Genomic DNA, 27,446 nt, shown 5'->3' with positions numbered 1-27,446 from the left:
TTCAATGCTACAGTAGTTTATTCAGTAGCTTTGCATGTCTCTGAGAAATGTGTGTTATTTGTTTCAAGAATAATTAGTGCCAAGAATATATTGACAACATAGTTTGAACACAGTGTCATTCCAATACACCGATGAGACTCAAGGACAGGCAGCAACTTCCTTAACTGATGGTCATTCAATACCCCTTTTCAGCATTCTTCAGTTCACATCCCATCTCAATTAAATATAATACATTTGATGAAAAATTTCAGGAAGTCACCATGAAGTACTGGATATCAGCTCCTTCTTAGGCACACAAATTAAAAATTTCAAACAGAAAAGAGCTTGAGACAAAATTCCTTGACTAAATAGCTTTTAGGTTTGTGAGACTTAGATCCGAAGTATGTTACTTTAATCCATCTAATTCATTCAGCATTTCATCCTTTATAAGTAATTCAGTCTAAAGCTTCATAGTCAACTAGTGAAAACTTGAAACAATGCTGATCTTCATTTTAAACAATCTCCTGTCAACAATCACATCTAAGAAAGTATATTGCTACTTCCCATATTTGTAGTGGGCAGATCTGAATTCAGGACATCATCCAGGATCTCAGAACCATATCTAAATCACCAATAAAAGCACTCATGGAGATAGTAAATCATTTACTCTGACATTTATATCCCTTTATGTAACACCAATTCCAGATCCCCGACTATTTTAACTTTCGTCTCACCAGTTCATCCACAACACATTCTTTAAGCTGCTTTGCATAGTTTTTCTTTCTCTCATGTCTTGATTATAACACGAATCCACTTTGAGCTTCCTCCTTCTTTACCACATCCATCCTTATCTCTCACAGAGAGCACAAAAAGCATAAAAATATGTACTCCAGTTCTCCTCCATTCTTGTGAAAAATGGGTCAGTCAGCTTTGTGCTCCTCCCTGCCTTTCACCCTTTGTATGGTTATATCCTGTTCTACTGTTCAGCTTTGTTCTCTTAGATGGTAAATTCTTCATAGCAGATGCTCCATACAATCTCAACACTTCGCCTATTTTGGATTTTGCTACAATACAGATAATAAAATTATATTCCACACAGACCTGAATTTCATCCGGATCAACCAAAAACCCCCAAACCTGTGCATAACTGCTGATGTTAGTCAGAAATGTAATGCCAGAATCTATTTTTAGACACTGTGTTAAGTTTCACTCACTTTTGATAATCTGCATTTTCCTTTTGCGGAGTTATGTTTTGTTTATAGCTTCGAAATTGTGTGTGAGATCTCATGGGATGACCTTTAAAATAAACCAAGCTTAACATCTTGATCTCCACAGTGGCGTGGGAGTCTAAAGATGTGGTTGAAGATACCTGTTTCTCGTTAGAAGGAAACTAATGACAGATCATGCCACTTCCTCACTTATCAAGGAAGATCCTCTTGATGCTAGTTTTATGTTAAACTACAGCAGTTCACCATGCACTGGGGGTGTATTTCAAGTTGTTGCCAGAGCTCAATACTGTAGATTGTTCATTAAATAATCTATACAAATTAACAGAATAAATTTAATAGTTATGCAAAGCTTATCAACTTGTCTGCAAAATACCAAGCAGTCAATAAATGGGAAGTATACTGGATAGAAATATGCCAGACATTTCCCAGTTCCATTTCTTCAATCACAAGGAAGCATAACAGATAATTGCATGTATTGGTTGGGATCTTCTCATCACACTAATTTCTGTGATAATTTGCATAGAAACGTCAAAGAATGAAAATTTTACGAGATCAGCTACATCACAAACAGTAACGGTACGAACTCCACAGATGCCCTTATCACTGACCCCAAGTCTTGATCTGGAGATACTGTACTTGAAAGGACTAAAAAGTATTTTAATTGCCCTCTTCTTTTTCTGCCACTGATGTTTGTGCTGAGGTTGTCAACAGGATGTTTCATGCTAAGAACTGGAATGTACCCAGCAGCTCATTGTACTTTATTTAAAACATCCTTACTATCTGCATAGGTATTATTGTGAGTGCAGACTGCTAGAGCAATGCAAGAAGAAATAGAGTTAGTTGTTTTCTGTGAGTTTAGGATCCATGTCAGTACAATGGCAGTGTGCATGTGGGGTTCTAAAGTACAGGGGAAGTGAGAAGAGTGAACTGTGTGGGTGAAATGTTCTCTCCGAACAGGTGATCCAGTGAATTCACAGGCTGGGCTGAGAGGAAAATAGTACACAATGGGAACGAGGCAGTGACAGGTGAAGATGTGAGGTTTTCTAACAGGATGAGGTTAGCTCTTCCTTTCATGACAATACATCAACCCTTTCTGAAAAATCTCCTCTTCATCTAAATTACCTTTTTTTTTTTTTTTAATTAGGAAGTATGAAGAAAATAACAAAGTGGAGGTGGATCAAATCTGTTTGTCTTCAGTGCGTTTCTCTATAAAATTAAATGGAAACTCTATCCCCTGTCATACTTTGAGCTGTGTTTGCTTCTGTGGCATAAGGCATCATTTTAAATAAATGCTGTGTTACATATTTTGTCTCTAACAAAGAATTGAGAATCCTCCTACAGACTCCCAAGAGTTACAATACTGAATATGAACATGAAAATGGGTAAATGCTGAATCTACATGTAAAGTGCTGTGCCAGTACTACTGTACAGGAAGACATTAGTGACTAGTTTTCTTTTTTTTTTCCTCTCTATTTATCCCTTAACCCAGCATTGCTGTCATTATAGGACATGCACATTCTCAACTCATGCTGCCTAGTCTTGCACATCACCCATACTAGTGAGCAAACTGATTTTACAGCCTACACTGCAACATTTGCCATGCTGATAAAACTTAATGGGAGAGAAGGTAATTTATTAAATCACTATTAATTCAGTATTCACAATGCAATATTTCTGTAGCCTAGAGGCTATAAACTTTTTAAGAACTACAACTGTTTTCCATGTTCAAGCAGAAGAAAATATGAAAGCTGCTATTAGTTGTAATAAGAGAATGTCACAGGGTGACACAGTAAACTAGAATTACCATGCCACTTATATGATAGGTAGGCATCTGTAACTAACTGTACAGTGATTTACTGGCTTAATCCTGCAGTCTCAATATTCCACCTCTCTGAAATCATATCATTCTGATGCCCTTGTGAACACTCAATCTTCCATTCATTCCCATCTAAGGATCTGAACACCGAATGTTCAATTAACTTCTGAAAAAACCCCAAATCCTTACAAAAACCCCTTTTGTATGCCATACAGGGGAAATAAATGCACAGTTCTGCTTGCGTGAAACTGTCTCATAGTGATCTTCAGATCTCATGGGTTTTGTGGTTCATATAGGTACCACTTCTTAGACATGTTTACTTATGTTCTGCCTGATGTTCAGGATTTGGCTCTATTTCGGCACAGAAGAAAACAATGACAATGATTTCAGCTATTAAATTTTTTGTTGCCTGAGATTTCTATATGAGTATGTAACTAGAACAGATATGCAGATGGCCAGGAAATTCACCTTAAATTTTATAATGATTCAGAGAGCTAATAAAACAGTAAACTACAACAACAACAAAGTTTTTGCTACCAGAGAAACTTAAAGAAAAATGCAGTAGCTAATTTTCTAAGTAAATAAGCATACACTGAATCAAACCATGTAAGTCACCAAGAAGCTTCCCAACGAAATATGATTAGAGCCTGATTTTTTTTTTTTTACCTCAAAAAGATAATCTTTTCCAACACTGGAAATTAAAAAAGGTAAAAATGTACTAGCTTTTATTTTAATATCTTTGTAACTCTCACTTTTCTCAGACCACAATGAGGGAAACCACTTTATCAGTTTCTGTTTAAGAAGTCTGACATAAAGCTCTCTGACCAACTGCTAACAATCCTTGCTGACACCTGTGCACAGACAGTGGCAAGTACACGGGCATGCATGGCACATGCAGCAGCCTAACACTGCATAGATAAGTTTGCAAAGCAACGGAAAACAGGACTAGGAAAGGTAGCATGTTTATATAGTTTTAAAATAGCTAAAAAGTTGAAGATCTGTATTCAAATCCAGTTCTGTCAGCTCTATGCAATAGAATACTAATTAAAAAATCCATGTTCACTCTTATACATAGATTATATTAATTTCATTTTCCACAATGACATAAGCATTAAAAAATGTATGGAGCTTATTAAGGAAAAATAAGTTAAAATTAGTAAAGTGTCAGAATTGTACTACTCTCTAAACTCTGTAAACTCTCTCTTTACTCTGTAAAGTCTCACAAGAGGATCTCTCTCAGACAATAATTTTCTAAAAATGAAAAACAGAGACTCTTCCATCATGCCAGGGCAAGGGAGAAGTATTTATTTATTTATTTAACTAATAGATATTTAACAGCAGATTCACATTAACTCCTGCACCAGTTTCAAGTGGGAGCTAAGTGAACACCACAAGTGATGTATATTTTTAAGCCTCTCTCATAAAAGCCACTGAGGTTAGTGCTCCTTTGAGCACGGATGACTGAACTAGACTCCCTCTGGAGCTCAGCAATTCTTCTCCTTAACTGACCCAGGCAACTGTTGTTTAACAATACACAAGGCACTCCCTCCTCACCAAAGACTTACTTTTCATGTTTAGCTTTTAATGTTTTTCATCAGCTTTGTCATCAGCAACTCTGAATAAAAGCCTCAAACATTGGCCTCCTGCACTGTGGTACAGATGGAACTTAAGCCTTCCAGGCCATCTCACTGACATCACATCTTGACTCAGAGTCCAAATATAAGCAGATTCCTGTTTAATAAAGCAACAGTTCCCATTATGCTGAGCTCCTAGGTTTGATTAAAGAAGTAGGAATAAAATGCTTTTGTGAATTAAGATGTTTTTCTAGCTAACACCTGTCTGGGACCTCTTGCAATCTTGCCAGTTGACATGTTCGAAAAGAATGTTTTCTGCGGGTCATAACGGGCAAGTAAAAACCAAACCAAACCAAACAACGTCCTACCTCCCCCTCCTTCCCCAGCAGCCCAAGGCATGCTCATCCTTTGAATCAGCGAGCAGCTGAGCTGACATGTGGTTCACTTGCCAGTTTCTGAAACTGCAGTACTGGGGAACTCTAGGATTTTGATATTCAAACTCTGTATTTGAACCGCCAACATTTAACCTCACATTCCAGGGCAGGGTTAGGCTCAGAGCCCAGGACATTCCAAAAAGCATTCCAACCAGCAAGGCCCTGGAGGTAGCCCCACAGTGAGTGCATCCATGCTAAAGGCTAGTAAAAATATCTCTGCGTTCCCATTCAGGTTTCTAGTAATCAGAGTACATGTAGGCTAAAGGAGGACAACCTACAGTTCTGTCAACAACCACAGACCATACTTTGGCAGGTATCATTACAAATACTTTCTGCAGCATCAATATCAAGTAAAAAATAAAACTGCTTTTTTGTTCACTGACAGTAGGGCTGGGAAAGAAGAAACCAGTTGCGTCACTGAGTTCCATACGGCTAATAGTGAAACATTTTCACTAAGCAAATACTTAAAATAGAGCACAGCTCTGATCAGTATTGACCAAGTACCATATTCACACCACATTAAAACTGAGAAAAAAATTCTGAAAAGTGAGGCTAAATATCCTCCAACCCAACTGTGGTCTCAATTGCCACCCTATGCAAGAATGCAGAAGTGCAATGGCTGGATCACTAAATACTGCAGAAGTCAGCATATTTTTGGGAAGAAAAAAAAAACCTGCCACCTTCTGTTTATGGTAAGTACAGCAGAGAACAGAAGCACGGGAGAAACTAATACAGTGTCACCAGTGTGGTTTGCTCTTTAAAAGTAATGTGAATAGAACAATTTCTAGAAGAAAAGCACTGGTCACTGAAGTAATTACTTTAAAATCAGTGCTGAAAAGGGAACATACATGATAAATACAATTATTCTATCTGGTTAGGGTGAATTGAATTATCGAAGTAGGATAAATCATCACACATTAGTTGTAACAGATTTAAGAGGAATGAAAGTATGTAGTTAAATCACAACATTCTGACATGCACATAGACATATATACAATTGCAACTTTTCTTTGGTTCTTTTTGAGATCCATAAAGAGTGTCAAGCATGTTATGCTTTCTAGCCACTTGCCAGAATTTACAGTCCTTTTATATTTAGCACTGAAAGCTCATCCCAACAGAGTGACTCCTCACTCTCACTTTTACAGGCTCTGTTTGTCCTATCCATAACTACAGCACAGACAACTCCATTAATGTGTACAACCAGTGCAGTGAGCTACACATTGGCAACCACGTAATAATTTCAGGAAGGATTTGAAAACATGCACTTATTAGAAAACAGAAACATCCTCTCAGATTTTAGCACCCATTTGATTTAATATAAATACAATATATACACTTTGCAGACTTGTGTTAACACAGCATTTGTTTCAGCTCATAGTGAACTACGTAGCCAGTGTTATCCAGCTCTCTCCATCAACCAAACCACGGTTTGCCGGTAAAGCACCTACATGCTGGGTACTCATACAACCTTTGTTTAGGTATCAAACTTCAACTACAGTTTCATGTGAATTTTTGACAGCATGCTGCAGAAATCTGCTCAGCTGTTCAAACAAACCAAAGATTTCCACATTCTCAAGCACCACTGGAACACCTGGCTCTCGCCATAATCCTGTGCTCTGAACTGCATTAAGTCACTTGCTGGAAGGAAACAATACAAAAAGTCTACGTAGGCTGTACCTCACTAAGGAGGCAGGAGGATGAGTATTTGCATCATGTGACAAAATATGAGGAGAAAAAAAAAAAGTACAAGTACTGTTATGAGGGCGTTAGCTCCCAGTCCATTTTAACTTCCACCAATCCATAGTAATTGCTGCCATACAAGTCTACACTGTATTTAGACACCATCACCTATAATATCCAAAGATTCAATTTGCATTTTAGACAGCCAATGATGACAAGAGACAAAGCCAGATTCTTCTAAGTGACAGGACAAGAGGCAGTGGGCACAAACTGAAATAAAGGATATTCTATCCAGAAGAAGAAAAAGAATCCCCACTTTTGTTTATCATAAGGGTGCTCAAACACCAGAACAGGTTGCCAAGAGAGGTTGTGGAATCTCAGTCCTGGAAAATGCGTGAAACCCAGTTAGACACAGTGCAGGGAAACTTGCTCCAGTTCACTCTTCTTTGAGCATGGGGTTTGGACCAGATGATCTTCAGAGGTCCTTTCTACACCCAAACATTCTGTGATTCTATTAGATTAGACCTTGCAAGTCACACTGCTAACAGGACCTAACAACTACTTTTTCTCTATTTTGATGGCCCCAAACAGTTCCGACAAAAACAAGACACTCAGATAGAACTCACAATAGAAAAATTGCTACTTCTGAAATTTCTGATTAATACTGCAAATTCTTTTGCTGCTTTGGAGTAGCACTTAAGCTATATCAAATGTAAAGTGTATTTAACTGCACTTACTGCAATGTCCAAAATGAACATGAAAAGCTTTCTTCTTAGACTGCATATATTTACTATACAATACTCTGATGTGAACAGCAGACATTTTATCTCTGAATACACAATTTTTAATTTCACAGCTCTGAACTGGTGAGATACCATTCTTCCTTTTTCAAAGAATGGTTTAGTGTCAGCACTATCACTTGAGGAAAAGATTCAAAATTTTATATAGGAAGAGTATTTCTGAACAACATCCAAATGAATTATATTTTGTACATTTTTATACAAAGTACTTTAGAGATCATGGCATGATATATTCCTGTCATTTTGTTTTCAGAACAGAACTGATAATCTCACAATCCCTCAGCTGTTAAGGGAAATTAAACCACTGTTTAAATAAACCGTTAGTAAATTAAATCCCTGAATTCTTTCGGCATTCTTTTGGGGATTCAGAACTCTAATTAAAATTAGACAAGATCAGCTGGATTGCTGTGAATCAGACTGGGTCTGTATCCTCTCTTGGCATATGGCATGTACTTATAGTTTACTTTAATAGGAAGTTGTGATGATGGAAAATGAAGAACAGAACTTGTATCTTTGACTGAGACCACCAGCATCACCAACAGCTAAATACTGAGACAAACAAGGTCACATTTCAGGAACATAAAAGGCCATATTTGGATTCCCATTATTGCAAGTAATATACTTGCAGACATTTACGAGGACGTTCAAGTTCAAAAGAATAAAACATCTGAAAGTGCCTTCATTCAACAAATTCATGGCTACCAGACTGGCTTCAATTCCCCACTGGAAAGACATAATTGTAATACCTAAGACCAGGAAAGGATGGTTAATTCTATTGTCATGTTTCTGAAGAGAAAAATGTAGTTGAAACTATGAAAGAAGAATGTTATTTTAATGCTTAGTGTTACAATTGTTAAGTCCTTCTCTCTGCAAAAACTTTTTCTTGATACCTGATGGGCGTAAACAAAGCTTGCAAGGCATGCATAAAACTCATAATTTTCCTACATTAATTTTTCTAACTACATAGTTGCATAAGGAATCCATTGCTTATAGATGATATATTAATATTAATACATCACTTACCAGCACACCATAGATTTCTTAAAAACAAGTAATAAAACCAATGACAAAATTGCTTTGAAAATACCTGATATTTGAAAAAAATTTATTAACAGGGATAATCTTCTCCATGTTCTTTAAAATCAAGTTCCTAATTTATCCTGTCTGAAAGGCACCATACGGACATAGTGAGTGGTGAACAGTAAACATCCCATTGGCATTTTTCATACCTGGGGAATTCATCTGTCTCTGAGAGAATCCAAATGAAATGTGAACAACAAGATATACAAATAGGAGATAATTTGTAGCTGCATAAGCATGAAACCTCTAATTTCCATGCTATCGTGGCATCTTGGGCACATTCCTGTCAGAAGTTTCTTCAATAAAATTAGCTTTTTTATGGGAAGGTTCAGCAAGATCTTCTCCCTGGTCTTTGTTATTCAAGCGCTCCTGGTCTTCCCTCTTGCGTTTGTTAATCAGGTGATTTTCTCCCTCACACAGCTTTCCCTCTGGAACACCCAATGTTCTCAGACAGACAATAGCTGCAGCCTGTTCTGCTAGTTTCTTGGACTTGTCCCTGAAGAGCAAGCAGACAGAGCACAGGTAAAAGAAGAAACTGAAGTCTCTACACTGCCAAGAGAATTTCCTGTCTCTGATGCAACATCATAAACAAAGAGCATTTGTAGTCATCTCATAGCAGAAGAACAAAATAGGTCAGTTCCAGAAATTATTTGAATCTTGCTAGGTGTCAAGTGTTGATGCATCACTCCTGATGTAATATTCCTTGAAAATTTGTTTCTATCGGGTCTTGTGCCTCAAACACTCTTCATTTCAAAGGTACAAAGTCAATGTGTGTTTGGCCCAAGTGGTCGCAATCCTCAGAAAGTTAACTTTTACAAATCTGATCGCTAAACAAAACTAACTGAGTTATGAAGGATCACTCTTCTTGAAAGAGACTCAGGCTTAAATATACTGTGGCAGGCGAACAAGTTCATTGACGCTGACAAAAGTAGGAACTGTCCCGTAATAATAAAAATTCTACCATTTCTGCAGATCACCCATTTGTGAGATTCAGTATTTGAAAACATTTTCTTCTCAAAGTTTCATATCAGCTGAGCTTAACTTCCTAAAGTCTCTGAATAGAAAGGTTGCAAGGCAGCAATTGTTGTGTGCATTTGTCCTCTTTAAAATGTTCAATGTGCAGTTAAATCAAGATCACCTTAGGTGTAAATACCTCAAGTCAACTCCAGTATTAATGGATGATTGTACAAGATAGCGTTGTGAAACATTAGAGCAGCCCTGGATGTAACTGCTAATGAACTGGGATCCCCAAGAAGCCACTGCACTGTCCTCTCCTTCACTATGTGTAGACACTTAATCCTGATTTCTTTTTGGGAATGGATCTGCTGTGGTGGCTGAAGACACTTCCCCCTAAACATTCCCCTCTGCCTCCTTTGGTTAGTTTCTGAACTCAACACATACAGAACTGAACTGTGTCACCTATTTGCACCCCTTCCAATAGAACTTGTGGACTAACACACAAAGTGAATTAAAATCGGGAACCATTTACTTGATTACACTAATGCTTACTTCCTCTCGTCACAGTCAATTCTCAGAAATTTTTAAACCTTTCTCCCTCCTAGAGGTAGCTTTAGAACATAGTTTTTAGTTAACCTATATCAAAGTCAACTGGAATAGACCGGAGTGCCCTTTTATTGCAAGTTTCTTAATATTGCAAGTATTTTAAGCAACATTTCAGAAACAAAAATCCAGCTGGAAAAACCATTAAGGACAGCTTACCATAGAGTTGATCGGTATTTTCGCTCAGCTACTGTCACTACTGAACAGAATAATCTATCCAATGGTCTTTGAACCTGTGGGAAAAAAAAATTAAAAGGGGGGGGGGTATCAAAAAGCAGTCATATCATTTACAGAAGAAACAACATCATCAAGATTCTTTGATAAGTGTAGAGAGAAGAACAACAAGTAACAGCTTTAAAATTACTGTAATTCACACCACAAATTTAACCTTACATATTTAACAGTAAAATATAAGAAGAAATTGTCCAAACTGCAAGTATTTTGCTTTGCAAAAATAAAAAAAAATCAAATAATGCCTCCATCTAACAAAAAAGTTGCTCCTGTCCCATACAGTTCCTACCCATAACCATGTGCAACAACAGAGAAAACATTCCAAGTCTAAATTCTTTACTTCACAGAAGTAGTAAAAGAAAGTCAGTCATCAGCTTCTATATAATGACCTGTAGTTACAGCAACTTCTTTCACACGTGAATCAAAACCAGATGGAAGGTCTGACTTTTCTTATTTTCTAATAAAATAAGCTACTATTTTCATACCTATGAGTGTTAACATTTCTGAAGCTGCTTCCTCAAAGAGCTATGCCAGACTGGGAAGTAGAATTTCCTCACTACCTTGAGTCCTAAAATACCTAATTTCATAGACAAGGCAGAGGAAGTTTTGAAAGAGTTTCTTCATTGACTCACAGTTTCATAAACAGGCTGAGGATGCTTTTCTTTCCTACACCATTCCAGAAGATACATTTTTGGAGTAATCTGTGGTGGATATTCTCGCCTAGACACAAAAATTTGTGGTCAACAACTGTGCACAAAGTTCTATTTTAAAACAGACAGTGCTGCTTATTATATTACTTCTACCAGTTATTTGAGGTTTAACTTTACAGCTCAAATTATGAGAAAAATGCTGCTTCCTCATTAGATAACTCAAGTAACAGTAAGCCTGGAACTAAAGAACATCTTACAACAGCCAAATTGCACAGGAAGAGTGATGATTATGTAATGATGTACACGTATTGCCTCATAAAAACTCACTCGGTAAGTGCTGGTTTGCAAATAATTATTTTCAAAAACTGTCAGGCACTGTCAAACTCACAGTTGCTACTCACAGATGCAAGATAGTGAAAACCTTAATTTGTGTGCTTACTTGTCAAATCTAACAGCCATTTTTATTACATCTGGATCATCTACTTGGTCATCTTCATCTTGTGTCTCAGTTTCTAAAGACATTTTCTTTGCTTCAAAAATAGCTCTTGTTTCTTCATAGAAGTCACCCATTTCAAAGACTTCACTGTTCAAACAGAATTCCTTCGTATTAGAGATCAGTTTATGAATTTTTGTATCACATTATGGTAGAGAAAAATAAATACAGAAATCAATTGTGATTAAAGAGAGTATATGTGTATGGAGAATCAAATGAAAGCGTGGCTATATTCTGCAAAGTGACATTATATAGTTTCTCTTTCAATTCTTATCAGACACTGTTGTGATACCAGCACTACATATGCAATTTGCAGCCTGAAAGTCCAGGCAGAATCAATCGGAAATACAGGTCTTGCAATGTCCAAGTTATTAGCTCAATCAGTAACTTGCAGGTGGATGAATTGGCAAAAAACATCTCCGTGTGACTCCTGGTGGATCAGCTCCACAAGGGCAATATGAGCAAGAAGTAAGAAAGAGATGCTTTTTCTAATTATAGTATTTAAAAATACCATAAGCAATAAACACTATAACATCCAAAACCCTCAAAATCTCAGATTTTCTGGCATCAGAATATTATTCACAAGTGTAAATATAAGGGAGGAAGCCATCAGGATTTGAGTCAAAGGTAGGATTCTCAAGTCCTTTTAAATTTCAGATCCAGGGCAAGCTGGATCTACTTTGTAAAACTGAGCCTATTAATTTTCTGCAGATAATAACAGCAATAAAACCTGCAGCACAAGAAAACTTTTACTTTCTGACTGTTATGAGAATCCTCTTTGGTACGGGGCTGTTCAATGGTAAAATGAACGCTGGCCACAAAGCCATCTCCAACGCTCCAAGAGGAAAAGCAAAGAAGTTGAACAATGTTAACTTACACTTCTAAGAGAAGGCAATTTATTATGTACTGGTATGTAAATGTTTAGTCCAAAATGCAGCCCCTGTTCTCTTGCATTCAGTACTGAGGTTAAACCTCGCATGGCTGTAACGTGCCCTCACCACCAGGAGAGAGTACCATTTTTGTCTGAAGATGCACAGGTGCATTTTAAGTAACAGAATGCTCTTCAGTTACCTGGACATGAAACAGGCTATTCAGAACAGGGCTTAAAGGACCGAGTCTGCTGACAGAAAGCAGTTTCAAAAATTTTCAAGTGTCTATCCCCCTCTCATGCACACTGCTTAAGCCAAGTTTGAAGTTGGTATTGCCTTACATGTACAAAAACTGACAAAGTTCAATTTTGGAAGCTCCTAAAGAATTGTCAGGCACAGCACATAAACCCAAAAGTTTTACACTAGATTTCTATCCAGTGTTTATGTGTATAAACTGTGACACCTCTAATTACCTGTTTAAAGGCTTGACTCTCACTCTACAATTTCTTTTCTTTACATACTATGAACTACTGTTCATGCACCACCCTGTTGGCTAGGAATTATGTGAAGTTGTAAAAGATTGTTTCAGTTTCAATCTATATATCTTTTTTTTCAAATTGGAAATCTACAATCAAAATAGATAGTGTGTTACCATATTAAAAAGTTTTCAACTCTTTACATTGCCAAAGTGAAAAGTAACTTGCAAAGTTTAAAAGTTGTTCCTGGATTCCACTGCTCCTTTATGACTAAGGAAGGATAGCTCCTTTAATCTATGAAATACAAATTCCCTTCATTGTATTGAAATGTAATAATCACGGACAGAAGTATTTATAGAAAGCCAAAACTGGTAAAAGGCAATAAACTGGCAAAAAGATTGCAGTCATTTCTACTAATTTTGAACATGAAGAGAATGCTGACTAGGGTTTGTGAGAAAACAATAAATTCGTTTACAAAATATTTCAAGCTTTCAACACTTCTATCCATTTTCATACACGTAAGATATCAGTTTCAGACTGTTTACAAGAACAAGGAGTCTCTTCCCCTCCATTCCATCAGAAGTATAATTATATCACAGTACATGGATATCACACATGCAAGCTCAGACCTTTATTTTGGGATGGTTCAGTTTGGGATGGTTCCAAACCTGAATTCCCCTAATTCTGTGTGAATTCTTTAATTCCATGCTTATTTTATGGTTTCTCACAAAGTTTTCCTTCTTCCTTTTCTGTTCTCCCCTTTGAGAAATTTCATCCAGACTGTTTCAGATGTCCAGGATGACAAGATTCATTAAAGCTACTATATTTCCTCAAAAAAGCTGTCATTATTCATTAATATATTCCAGGTATGAAAAGTAGCACAAAAGAAATACCTTGAAGTACCACACAGACAACCCTCATACATTATTTTGAGTTTATCTCTAAGTGTTCATTTAAAATAGACATGTGGCTGTAAATATTCCAGTAACATTAAAAACCCCACATGCAAGAGGCAAAATTAAAACCAATAAATATCCTTGGAAGGAGACAAGCTCCACACTATTAACCTCCAGACTGACACTAGAGAATGCTGAAACTTTTCTTGATCAGTTAATGTAAATATTGAATAAATGCCTGTCACTCAATGAAGCACCAATCAAATTAGTATTTTAGTTGAAATTAGTTGAATATTTCAGGGTTAAAGATTTAAAATCTGAGTATGAAGGAAACCTGGAAAATTTACTGTGTTATTTCACATCTTACTAACTAGATTTTTTTTGTTTGTACATTTTTGGGGGCTTGCAACTTCTGAAGGTATGAAATGCCAGGCAGTGCTACAGACAGAGAAGCGATGTGCAAGTTTAACAGAGAGTATAATTCCTGTGTTTGAAGCACAAGCTTACCAGATCTCCTGTGTGGACTGTGCAGCATGTAGCTTCTTACCCTGAGCAGTTTCCAACTGTTCTCTTAGCATCTGACACAAACAGTATTTTGTGTTGGTATAGTGATTATCGTATCTCACTGCCTGAAGGAGAGACCCAAAGCATTTAAAAACACACCTAACAAATTTATCTTATATTTTGCTTATGTCTCTTGATAACTTTCAAAATCATTTTTGAAAGGCAAATCACAATGCAGTTTCCTCGATAACATATTCAACACCACTATGAATGTGACTATAATCTGATTATTTTGGCATGACTTCATGAACAAAAATTCAACTTATTCATATACTCGTGAAGAAAGAGTTGACCAGTTTATGTCACCAACATATGCAATGCACTGTTATTTTAGTAAGTAACTGGTAAATGGCAAGTTCGAATTTTTAAAAACCAAATCATTTTGAATTAATGACATGATCGAAGCTACAGATTTCTGATTAATTTCCTATTACATCCTTAAAATAGTGTCTTTTGAATAACAGACAAAACTTTATATATCAGGTGACTCAGCTAAGAGAGCTACAGTATTACAATACAGCATTACTTTATTGGCAAATCATTCCCTTTGCTTCCTTGCTGTGAATAATTATTGATAATATTTGTGAAAAGTAATTAATTTCTAAAAATGAATCTAGCAGAAATTATTTCATATTCCTTCACTTTTCTGTTCAATACTGTATGCTGTATATAATAATTTGTACATTTGTAACTTCAAAAGAGCTGGTCTACATATTCTTAAATTACTAGACATTTTTAGATAGCCTTGTAAATGTCATAAATGTTCCCAAGAAACTAGGGCTAAAAAGCATGGTACAGAAGAAAAGAATGATCAAGAAAAACTGAATACAGATTTCTGAACTTTTGTTTTCTGAACAAAGTCAAACAGAAAAAGCAGTGGTTGATCTGAAAGACTCATGTCATATGCATTAAGTTAAAACATCCCCAAACTAAATCTTTGAAATGACAAGGAGTTAAGACACTCTAGGAAGATTTGGATTAACAATTCTAAACAATTTTAACAAGTGAGATCTTAAAAAAACTCGTACATATTTAAGGTAATCTTGCATGACATCCTTCAAGGGGAAAAACCCCTCTTTTCTGAAGATAGATGGGTTCCACATGGCAGCACGAGCTATCATTACTGATGAGGCAGCTGTTGCTTTCTGGAAGGTCTCTATGTCCATATATTCTTTGATGAAGTCATGAGATCCTCCACTAAAAATTAACAACACTGTTTTAATTAATCACGGATCTTTTTCCTGCACTTGCAAATCTTAAGTTAGGTACCAGCATCTGGACATAACGAGCTACTTTGTCCAACTTACTTTGCTATTACTGGAATGGAGATGGCTTCACATATGGCCTTGATCACATCACAGTGGACAGGGTGCTGAGGCCTCTCCTCCTTATTTCTGTCCAACAAACAAAAGAAAGACAAGACCAAAGATTTCCTGTGGAATTTGTAGATCTCTAAATCACAGCAGTCATGACACAAGGAGTATTGGGATATATTTGTTTCCACTTATTTATTTCATATATTCGATATAATTTCCTGCTGTTTCTTTAAATGCAAAATTATTTCCTATCAAACACATTTTAAGACATTGTTACTGTAATTCCATATCCAGATAAGCAGCATTTTTTAGATACAGAGTATGCAGATAATTTTAGGTTTATTTGGTCTTTGAGACAAAAATTTTCAGAAAACAGCAGCAAGCAGTACAATTCCCTAATTGGTTGCCTGATTTTCTACAACACCAATTCAGTTAACGGTTGAAATCAGAACCATGTACTATATCTAGCATGTAGAGAATACTCTATCATATTGTGCTCTGTTCATCAACAAACTAAAAAATCTTAGTATTTCTTGCCTAAAATCAATTTACCTTCCATGGACTGCAATGGCAGCAATACCAGTTTTTTCTATTCTCTTCACCAGATTCACAGTATCTTCAACCTGAGGGATAAGACAGAATGACAAGATTTTAATTCAAAGCAAAAGGAATAACCATCATGCAATTATTGTACAGACAAATGCTGGAAGTCTTTTCTTTCCTCAAGAGGGATGTGATTCCTGTATTTCATCAATAACACCCAACACTCATAACCATTTAATATATACTTCAATTTAAGAACTACGTACTATGCCAAAAATAAGAATCCATTTTCAATGCCTCCTTGAAACCACAGATTGCAAACTTTCTCAAATCAGGTAACATAATACTCTGTGGCAGAAGAATATTTTCCAGCAAGTTTATGGACTGTCATTTGAAAATGATATAGAACATTTGATTAGCAAGTCCTCTCTAATGACTACCCTGTAAATTGTAATTAAAATGCTTTTCAGTAAGAGGATACTTTCTGAAATCAACATAACATGCAATCACACATCTATAAACATCCCTCTCAGATATATATGTCTTAAAAATGTTAACCAGTATCTAAAAAATTCTAATGATATTCATACATGACCAATGAATCAAAAGACCCAGTGGGAAAAAGGGGAAGCTCCCAGCCTATCTTCAAAGAAGTAAGATGCTCTTAAAAGGCAGAAAGAAATGTGGCACACTGCTGCATTAGCCTGTCTTATGCAGTTTTGGGGAAAGGGAGAATGAAAAAAAGATAAATTTTCTTTTCAAAATCTGGAGAAATATCTGTAGGTCATCCCAAAAATAGCAGATTCAGTTTTTGAAAAATGTGACATCTCCAAGCTGGCATGGACACAGAGAGAGAAGCTCACCTGCTGTTCTGATGGATGACATGTTACGCAGAAACAGCTTGAAACAAAAAGGAAGAGGCTCTAGGATAGTTGTGGAAAATAAAAAGGAGAGGTGCCGGTTCTCTGATTTAATACTTCAGTACTTCAGAACCAAAATCATCTTAGACTGGGTTTTTTATTCTTTTCCCACAGGCTTCAGTTGTTCATCTAACCTTTTTAAGTGCACACGTAAATGATTTCTGAACAATAGCTGGTTCAGGTACAGTTCATTCATCTACCAAAGTATCTATTCAGGTCATATGCAATCGCAGTATCTAGGCAGGTAATAAAATAAACAATGGCAAAATAATCAGTCATTATTAAAGAGAAGGCCCATCATCCCTTGGAGGTTTAAAAATATGTAGGGAATTCAACTGCAAAAAAAAAAATCCAGTAAGGAAGCTACATGAGCTGTAAAAGAACTCTGGAAAACGGGGAAAACATCCTGTACAAGAAAGAATCTGTAACTCCATTGGTTGTTCTAACTGCAAGAACAGAAAAACAGTCTGGAAAAAAAAATTAGTCTGAAAAAACAGAAAATAATCATCTATTGGCTTCCCTGGTTGAAAAATAGGAATTAACAACAGCTACTGGCTGCTCGAGAGGTGGTGTCCTACACTCTCTTGTATCTCTATGACTTAAAAATCACTTAGTTGAAAAATTTTGAGGATAAAAGCCTCTGTGTCCTTGCATATCATGGAATCTGACAAGCCCACAATCACAGTCTCTATACATTTTGCGGGTCAGATAACCCTTTAGGCTGGGACAGCATTCCAAACAGAAATTATAACCCCAAGCACTATTTCACAACAACAGGCCTAAAATGACAACATATGAGAACGCATATATTATAACTGATATTAAATCACCAAAATAAACAACAACTTAACACTTCAGCATAATGATTTAGGTTCTTACTGAGGGCAAAATGCGGATTTTGCAGGTTACCGGTTTACAAACTCCTTTAACAAGGGCAGTCAATATCTGGAAAAAGGAAGAAAAAGACAAAAATGTGATCACAACAGTGACATTACTAAAGCTCTCCTCCTTTCTCTCTTGAAGATAAAAGAAATTAGAACAATGTAACACTACTTACTATTCTTCTATAAAAAAATCTCACATTCTAGACAGACACATTCAATCTGTAATTGAACATATCATTTTATCCAACAGATATAAAAACCTATTTCTAGTCTAAGCCATTCTTATTTCCATTTTTTTTTATTTCAACTTTTTTCAATTTACAGAGCAATTAATTGGTGCTGGAGTTTCAACACTGCTTTTAGTATGAGGTGACCTGTGAACTAATAATTTCAAAATAAAGTGCAAAGGTTTTTCATTTTCATGCAGCTGTTTTCACCATCATCTTATATTCCAGTTGTCAGTTTCTCATAAAAACTAAATGTAAGTATTCCCTAAAAAGAGATTTTTATTTAAAAATAAGAAAGCCTTCAAAATGGAAAAAAAAATTGGGGAATTTCAAGCTACACCATTGAATCTTCTTAAGGAAAGCAAACTGAATTCCATGCTTAACACAAAGCACATTTTATTCATTACAACAAACTTGGAACAATCAGGCAAATGAGTGGTTGTTAGTCTAATCATTTAAAAACCAAGCTATGCAAAGAATCTCCTTTTCACAGCTTGAATTTAAGTCCAACAGACCTTACTTAAAAGTGCCATGTAAAGGCCTATACATGTTTAAATCACTGTATGACTATACAGTAACCAATAGGTCTCTAAATAAAGGAGTGGAAGCCAGCTGATCTTGACTGCTATTGGGAAAAAAACCTTATTTTTCAACCGTTTTTCTCAAATATTATCATGCATGTTATTCTTACATAAAATGGATGGAACTGCAAATAAATGCTTTCAGGATGGTGTATCCTATGAACTTGAATTTTGTTTAATGTTACTGCACTTATTAGGTTCCCAATACAGATATGAGCTGTTATAGCTGCACTCAAGTTCTTGTACTTAAAACAGCTGGCAATTTCCGTCACCTTGCACTGGCTACTCAAACCTTTCCTCAGTAGTGTTTTCTCAAAATAAACAGCAGCATCCAAGAAAATTATCTAAAATACTCCTCTCTTTAGTATTTTCAAGTTGTATTTTTTGGATATAAATCAAACTAAAATGACATAATTTTCAAACATTGTCACTACATTTTTTTACAATAGCACCATAAGCAAATCTTAGAAGTTTTCTGTGTCAGCCTCATTAAAGATTCCAATGTGAGAACCAAATCATTTTTAATCACATGGTAAGCTTGATCTGGAGCTGTAGTTTCAGTTGCCTTTTGCAGGCTATGAGTTCAGTTATCCCTCGGAGTTTGCTAAGAGTAATTTTAATGCCTAAGATTTTGCTGCCTTTTAACATCTTCAATTGAAAAGAACAATTCCAAATTTTTGAGCATCGAGTTTCCCACTCTTCTGAAGATCAGAACAAAATGTAATGATTGTAGAGGGGAAGGGAAGCTGTTAGCAATCATATTTACAACTGCCTCTCGTTTCCGTGAAAGATATTTTTGCAATATTTAGTTCTAGCTTGCTCAATATTTTCCTCTCAATTCCCACTCTGAAATTTTTTTTCTTTCAGCTTTCATCACCTTATGCTTCACAAATTACCTTTTCATTCTGGATGGTATCATCCACGTTACTTAATTCATGGAAAACCATATAGGCCTCAAAAAAATTGGCTCAAGAAAGTTTGTCTTCTACGCAACTCAATCTTGCTTCCAGTAGAGGACAGTGCACAATACTTTCCAAGCAGTTCAAAGGCCACAAGGTGATACTTACAGACTCTATTTTGTCAGGATCAGATAGCAGTGCTGCTCCCATACCTCCCTGGGAAAATATACAGAAACTGTTACACACTAGGCAAACACATTTTTCAACTCAATTAAATTGCCTAATAGCAGACCAGCACAAAAGTGTAATGTTATATTAAGGGGGGGGGGAGAAACAAAAGACAGAAAAAGTGGTAAAATCTAAAATACAAGAGCATTTGTGAACACTGTGGTGCAACATTTGCTAGAATTGTATCGAAATAACTAAGCAGTAATTCGGGGCACCAATTTGCTCTCATTACTTTATGGAGCAGACAGGATTTCAAAAAGCTATTTTTAGCAACTGTAATCATCTAATTTCTTCTCATTCAGTGACACCTGAACAGATTTATTGTTTTAACAGACCACGTATTCCATATCTCCAAGAAAGAAAAAGCTTATTTAAGAGTAATCAAAATCCACTTGCCTTAGTAGAGTATTCTTTTGGGCATCCCATGTTGATATCAATACCAGCCACATCACTCTCTCTGAAAAAGAAGAAGGAAACAAATATTTTTCAGCACATTAGAACAAGAATCAGGAAATAGATATCTTTCCAGGTAACTTGTTCCATCATCATTAAGGCTTAAATGAGAACTTAAGGTGGTTCTTATTTGAATTTCTGAATTTTTAGCTTCTCACTTGCATACACACAACTTGCATACATACATTTTAACAGTGATCTGAAGATCAGTCTTTCTACAGGTTTCAATTACCAATGCTGTGCAGAAGCTGCAAGTACTTATCTTAAATATGTTTATATACGATTAAGTACATATAGTATATATATTATATATAAGTATATCCATCACTAATCCACCACTGTCGCTAAAGCAAGTCCTACTGAAACTTCTATCTATTTAAAATTAAGGCTTCAAAACACCTTTTTGAGAGCCTCTTTTCATTTCTACACAATACATTATCGGAGGCTTTAAACCACAAACAGTAGGAGGCATTTTTCAGGCATACTGATCTTACTTGCAGCTGTGCAATACCCAGGGAAATTTCATGCTAGGGAGATCAAGGGCACACTCACACTAGCAAAAAGCCATCAATACCAGTACAGAATTTATGCAGCTGCTGCTTTGAGCAAGAATTATTTTAAGTAGAAGCTGCAGCTACATCGTTACACCACTGGCCTTCTCAGAAGCTACACTTCACTGTGCAGCTCCTACAGAACTTTTCCTGATTCTACGAAGACCAGCTTTTAACCTCTCAATCATAAAAAACTGTCTTCCACAGTAATTCCTCTGAACAAAAAATCCCAAATAAACCCGTGGTGGAAATGAGATGGACAACTTACACAAGCTTAGCTACTGCCAGGGCTCTCTCAGCATCTGCTGAACCCTGTTGGTAGAACAAGAGGATGTATAATTACAAAGTACCACAAATTAATTAAAAAAAGGAAGTACTCACTTGCACATGTGTACAACTGTATTTGCTCTAACATTTAGTGTAGACAGAGATCCACTCACAGAACACTGGACAGTTAAAATATTTAGCTAAAGCATGGACTAGACTCAGCTACCGAATGACAAAAGGTAATGCAAAAAAAGGATTCTAAGAGGTCTGTCCACCTCCTTTACCTACAGCAATATCAAATGTTCTTAGCCCATCAGCACTAAGATATCTATTTTCCATGTTCTTAAGAAGCTTCACTAATAATTCTACAGCCTCCAGCAACCGATTTCAGGGCTACCATTACCACTGAAAAAGGTCTTTTCAGCATTTAATACAGTCCACGCTTCTCCTTCCCTCCAATCCCATCATCATCTGTCCTACACAAAGTGGTCTCTAAGAGCAAATTAATATCCTTCTCTCTCCAGCAGCCTTTAATCCATTTGTGCAATGCTAGTGCACACATTAATCCTCTCTTATCTATACTAAACAATGCTATTTCTTTCAGCCTTTCCAGTGAGACTGTTTCAAAGGACAGTATAAGATTTAAACATGTGATCAAACAATTTATTTTTGGCATCTATGTTTGGAAAAAAATCAAAGATATTACAAAAACAAGCTGCTGTCACAGAACACAGAATTCATCTTCATCACCTCTTCTGAAAACAGCTGTAAAGAGAGTTTACAATGTAGCATCTCCTTGGTTATGGACCAACAGATCAGAAACTCTCTAACACATTTGGTGTGAAGGTTTACCTCCATCTGAAGCATCAAGAAACTGCCAGTCTGCAATACTGGGAGGTGCTTTAGACTTAGATCAACATGTTACTAGCACTGCCTTGTTTAACCATGTTGTTAGCAGAGTACCTGCAGTTGGTTTCTTACCATTTGAAAGACGACACGTTGCCTCTCCCTTTCACAAGTTCTGAAAACAACTCTTTCATTAGGTGCAATAAAGTCCACCGTTTCAAGTACTTCTGCATGAAATGAGAAATGGTAAAACAGATGAACATTATATACAAATGTAAACATAAAAAAAGTCATAGGACTATATAATTTGTATATAAATGAAATGCTATCAAAGAAGTCTTCCATGAAGAGCAGAACTAATGGCACCCTACCTCCTATATGTCCTTGCAGTACATTTCTTGCACATTGCTGTTTCCCTCCCAAAGTGCTCCCTAATCGCCCCTCAGCCTTGGACATCAGCACCAGAACAAGTCCACTGATGACTCACCCAGAATGAACCTAATAGTACTATTTTTGGGAAAGGGCAGGAGAAGAGAGTAGACTTGCAGTGAACTTCTATTCCCCAACAAGGACACTGCAAACAACTGTTTCTATGCCACTCAGGCAGGGAGGTCTCAGCATATAATTTTAAGAACTTGTGGTGACAATCATGTTAAACCAAGTCTACCCCATGGACTTCAAGTTAGTAAACAAATGATGAACAGTGAGACCTTGTATGTGTTGCTTCCTTATTGCATTACACTTGGAGGTGTGTATATTATAATGTCACAAACAGATAACATTTAAAAAACCTCAGGATTGGAAACTGTCTCTACTGCCATCCAAACAAATTTGTTCCCTGGACATTATCAAACTTTAAAAAAAAAATAAAAGGCTTTGTATCTAGTATTAATAGTTTTACTCAGGAAATTAGATTTTATTTTAGCACAAACACACGTAAAATTTCTTTAAAAAAAACGCAAACACCACAAAACAACAACAAAAACAACCCCTAGAGTTTTTTACTGTTTACTCTTCATTATAATAGCACATGAAGGCAGTAGAGAGGCTGGAGCCAGTATGTAGATACAGAACTGAGGAAGATTAGGAAATTTAGTTGTTCATTACAATTTTAGTCTTTGTCTTTCCACATAAAATGGAAAGCTTTAACATTTTAAACAATGCACTAGAACTTTAAAGTCCAGTCTATTCCAGCTACTAGTTTCTTTCACCTGCTGCCAGAAAGCACAATGCTGAAACATTAGCAATGCATTTCCAACACTGATCCCATTTTTCTTAAGAAAAAGAGAAATACACCATTCCAGGAGGTAAAATTACAGCTCTCCATTTTAGGAGGCAAATACTTACACACAGTGACCTGACCCTGTCAAAAGAAAACTCATTGAATCCTTGTAATAAACTAAGCCAATGGTGGAGAAGGACCCTGTGCTAGGACTCTAAATAAAGAATAAGAAACTGTTTGTTACTAATACATTAGCTATGTCCTCCAAAAATGTTTATGGTTTTCCTGAGGGACACTAAATGAACTATTGAAATTCCTTTAGAAGGGAAACCAAAAGTTTGAAACTGTAGAGCAGCAGACAGGTCTAGGGTAGCACTTCAAAAGCTTACTTTAAGTCTCTAGACACAGTTCAGAGAGATTGTATGTTCTGGTACATCACTATAATCACTAGAAAAATACTTCAGAGAAATAATTATCTTTTCTCTTGATTAGAAAAAAGACTGCTTACAGGTACTATGAAAAGAAATGCTATACTTGCCATTTATAACCCTCTTACACTGCAGCATCTTTATGTCAATCAGCTCCTGAGGAGGAAAGATAAAAAAACCTCAGTGAGTTGAAGTGTTTCAGCCAGCAAGCTCTAAAAAGTTGCCCATTTAATAATTAATTATCTAGAGAGACCAAATATAGAAAAAGAAAGCAAATTAAAACAAGAGTTTAATATACAACACGCTGAAGTTTCAAAATATTAACAGAACATAAGAACGTAAGAGTATTGAATCACAGAACAGTTTAGGCTGGAAGTACCTTAAGTTACAGAGCAGTCCTACCAACAGGATCTGCAGCAAACCGGAGTCTCAATTTTAGCCAGCTTTGAGAAAAGCGGTTAAGCAAGAAGGACAGTGGTGCTGTGATGGGATATATATGGATGTACAAAACTAATCAGGTGAAACAGAAGGTCAGTCTAAAACTTCTATCAAAGTTCTGACTCTACTCCAAAAAAAATCAAAATAAAAATACTAAAAAAAAAAACACAACAAAACCCAAATAACAGTACAATGTGAGGAAACTCTTATGGTGTTTTGTCTAAATGAACTGAGAGTATTGAATAGGCTTAAAATATAGATTTGCCATAACTTGAGAACTCTCAAAGAGAAATGCCTTAAGCCATAGAGATTCTTCTTTCTCCAATTTTTTTAATCGACAAACATGTGCAATAAGAACAAGTCCTACAATAAACAGAGTCTGGTTTTCTTAATAATAATGTTGAGCAGATAAGACTGCCTCATCTGCTCATCCTCCATACCTCACAGTACACGATATCAGCACCATAGTCCAGGGCAAGAAGGCGCATTGGCAACGTTCCCACTCGCACCATTGGAGCCAGGATCTTCTTTCCTCTAAAACACAGGGGTGGGTTCACCGTCATTCCTATTGCTGTACTACCTGAAAGAGAAAGCCAAGGACAGCCATGGAACGTCGATTTCCTACCGGCAAAACGCCCAGATCTGTCCTTTGGCGGGAAGGGGCAGTGGGTGCCCCGTCATACCCGACAGGGCCCCCTCGGCAGCCGGTCCGGCCGCTCACCCAGCCGTGAGGGAGCCCAGCGGAACCGGGAGATGCTCCCCGCCACACGAGCTCTTTCCCCCGAGCGAGGGGCGCCGGGCCGTCTCCGCCACAGCCCCCCAGGGCCGCGTTTGCTCCCGCGGGGGCAGCTCTCAGCCGGCAGCGGAAAAGGCGAACCGACCCCGCCGCCCGCCGCGCTCACCCTCCTGGCGTGGCTCCGCCGCGGCTCCGCGGGGCGGGGCGCGCCGAGGGAAGCGGCTCTTCCACGGCGTCATCGGGCAGCGCCGCGGCCCCACGTGGGGGAGCCGCGATGGCGCTGGGCCGGGGCGGGACGGCGGCCGCGCTTCCGCTGCTGCTGCCGCGGCGGCCCGCGGGCACCGGGGCGGCGGCGGCGGGCGCGGAGCCCCCCGGGGCCGTGGTGCGCATCCCCTGGGCCCTGCGGGTGCGCCTGCAGCGAGGGGCGCAGCGCCGGCGGCGCGGGCACGGGGAGGCGGCGACGGCAGCGCGTCCCGGGAAGCTGCTGCTGCGGAGCCGGCGGCCGGAGCTGAGCCAGCCCCGCTGGCAGACAGTGGGGCGCTGGGAGCAGCCACCGCTGGTGTCAGCGGGCTGGAAGCACAGGAAGGCGTGCGGGGATTACTTCCAGCTGGAGCCCTCGCAGGAGGCGGCCCCCGCGCTGCAGGCGCCACCAGCCGAGGCGGGGCAGGGCCCGACCTTCGCCGAGCTGGGGCTGCAGCCGGCGCTGCTGGCCGGGCTGGAGCGGCTCTCCATCGGCCGCCCCACGGCCGTGCAGCGCCTCGCCATCCCCGCGCTGCGCCGCGGCCGCAGCGCCCTGTGCGCCGCCGAGACCGGCAGCGGGAAGACCCTCGCGTACCTGCTGCCGCTGCTGGACGGGCTGCTCGGCCGCCCCGAGGGGCCGGCAGCGCCGGCAGGGCCAGCGGCGCCCCGCGGGCTGGTGGTGGTGCCGTCGCGGGAGCTGGCGGCGCAGGTGGGCGCGGTGGCGGCCGCGCTGTGCGCGCCCGCGGGGCTGGCGGTGCGCGGGCTCACGGGCGGAGGGGCCGCGGGAGGGCTGCGCAGGCAGCTGCGGGCGCCGCCGCCGGGCCCCGCCGTGCTGCTCGGCACCCCCGGGGCGCTGCGGGAGGCGCTGCGCCGGCGCTTCCTGGCCCTGGCGAGGCTGCGCTGGATGGTGCTGGACGAGGCGGACACGCTGATGGACGACTCGTTCACGGAGCTGCTGGAGGAGATCCTGGCACACGCGCCGCTGGCCGCTGGAGCCCCCAGGCCGTCCGGACCGGCGGAGGAGAGGACCCAGGTGGTGGTGGTCGGAGCCACCTTCCCTGCGGGGCTCAGCGAGACACTGGCGAAGTTCACAGACGTGAGCAGGTTTGTCACCCTCACCACCCAGAGCCTGCACCGCCTGCCGCCTCACGTCCAGCAGAAGTTCGTCCGCCTCAAAGGCCGGGACAAGCTGCCCGAGCTGCTGCAGCTGTTAAAGGAACACCCATCATCTGGCAGGGCTGTTCTCATCTTCTGCAACAGTGCCAGCACTGTCAACTGGCTGGGCTATATCCTGGATGACCACAGAATCAGGCACCTGAGGCTGCAGGGACAGATGTCAGCAGCTGCTAGAGCTGGCATCTTTGCCTCTTTCCAGAGGGGTGATGTGTCTGTCCTTGTCTGCACTGACCTTGCCTCGCGGGGTCTGGACACCAGCAGCGTGCAGCTCGTGGTCAACTATGACTTCCCAGACACCCTGCAGGACTACCTGCACCGTGTGGGGAGAGTTGGACGAGTTGGAAGCAAGGCACCTGGAGCTGTGGTTAGTTTTGTCACCCATCGGTGGGATGTGGACCTGGTACGGAAAATAGAGACTGCAGCCCGGAAAAGGACAGGCCTCCCGGGAATGGACTCCTCCATTAATAAACCTTCACCTAAAGGAGGCTGATTCAAGTTGCTGGGCAGTACTAGGTGGCCTGGTAGGGACTCACCTTGAAGTCCTTAAGACAGAGTGATTGAGCTGCTGTTTGTAAAGTAGACTGAGAGAATTGAGAATTGAGTTTCAGAGCCAGGTGTTCAGGTTAACTTTGTGTACTGTTCCGGAAGCTGCAGTAGTTATTTCCATACTCATCACAACACACGGCTTTGCAAAAGGAAGCTAGTGAGTAACAGAATGCTTTTGGAGAAGACTGAAGAATGACCTCATCAACTGATTTGATTTTGTTGAGACTTACAACTTAAATTCAAATCAGAATGAAAATATGCCTGTATGATATGCAGCTCTGTTACATTTCATTGCTGCCCACCACTAGCAGCTAAACGTTCATTATTAAAACTTAAAAATTACTACTGTGGCAGGAAAAAAAATGGATATAACTTTGACCTGTCATAGATACACGTAGAAAGACTAAAGGACAAGTGACGTTTGATTTTCTTGTGTAGCAGTTCGTTCAGAGAATTCTAGACCAGATACCTTTAAAGTTCAGCAGGAATGAGAAGGCACAATAAAGCTTGAGGCTCTTTCAAGGCCTTAATTAGCCATTTTATGGTTGCCTTTCACTGAGAAAGGGGATCTTGCTCCATCATGTTATATTAAATAAAATTTTAAAAGCCCTTAA

At 39.0% G+C, this 27,446-nt stretch overlaps 2 protein-coding genes across 4 annotated transcripts; one reads left to right on the top strand and one right to left on the bottom strand.

Moving 5' to 3' along the window:
• Positions 1 to 25,763, bottom strand: DUS2 (dihydrouridine synthase 2). 3 transcript variants are annotated; one of them, XM_064670561.1, is made up of 16 exons: positions 25,706 to 25,763; positions 24,575 to 24,714; positions 23,807 to 23,852; positions 22,182 to 22,273; positions 21,202 to 21,245; positions 20,322 to 20,386; positions 19,870 to 19,913; positions 17,990 to 18,055; positions 16,200 to 16,270; positions 15,639 to 15,725; positions 15,360 to 15,528; positions 14,275 to 14,396; positions 11,473 to 11,616; positions 11,016 to 11,103; positions 10,312 to 10,385; positions 1 to 9,088 (listed from the first exon to the last, which is right to left on the bottom strand). In XM_064670561.1, exons 2-16 carry the CDS (start codon positions 24,695 to 24,697, stop codon positions 8,851 to 8,853), a joined length of 1,473 nt encoding a protein of 490 aa, XP_064526631.1. In that variant the 5' UTR covers positions 24,698 to 24,714; positions 25,706 to 25,763; the 3' UTR covers positions 1 to 8,850. The 3 variants fall into 3 exon arrangements, with proteins under 3 accessions (XP_064526631.1, XP_064526628.1, XP_064526629.1); XM_064670558.1 differs by lacking the exon at positions 25,706 to 25,763 and adding an exon at positions 24,818 to 25,030; XM_064670559.1 differs by lacking the exon at positions 25,706 to 25,763 and adding an exon at positions 24,856 to 25,030.
• On the top strand, positions 25,137 to 27,446 carry DDX28 (DEAD-box helicase 28). The gene has a single exon (XM_064670557.1). The coding sequence runs from the start codon at positions 25,145 to 25,147 to the stop codon at positions 26,774 to 26,776; it is 1,632 nt and encodes a 543-aa protein (XP_064526627.1). The 5' UTR covers positions 25,137 to 25,144; the 3' UTR covers positions 26,777 to 27,446.

Source organism: Pseudopipra pipra, chromosome 14 (genome assembly GCF_036250125.1).
Source record: "Pseudopipra pipra isolate bDixPip1 chromosome 14, bDixPip1.hap1, whole genome shotgun sequence".
NCBI lineage: Eukaryota > Metazoa > Chordata > Aves > Passeriformes > Pipridae > Pseudopipra > Pseudopipra pipra.
The sequence above is the reverse complement of the archived record's forward strand: the minus strand, read 5'-3'. Positions and strand labels throughout refer to the sequence as shown.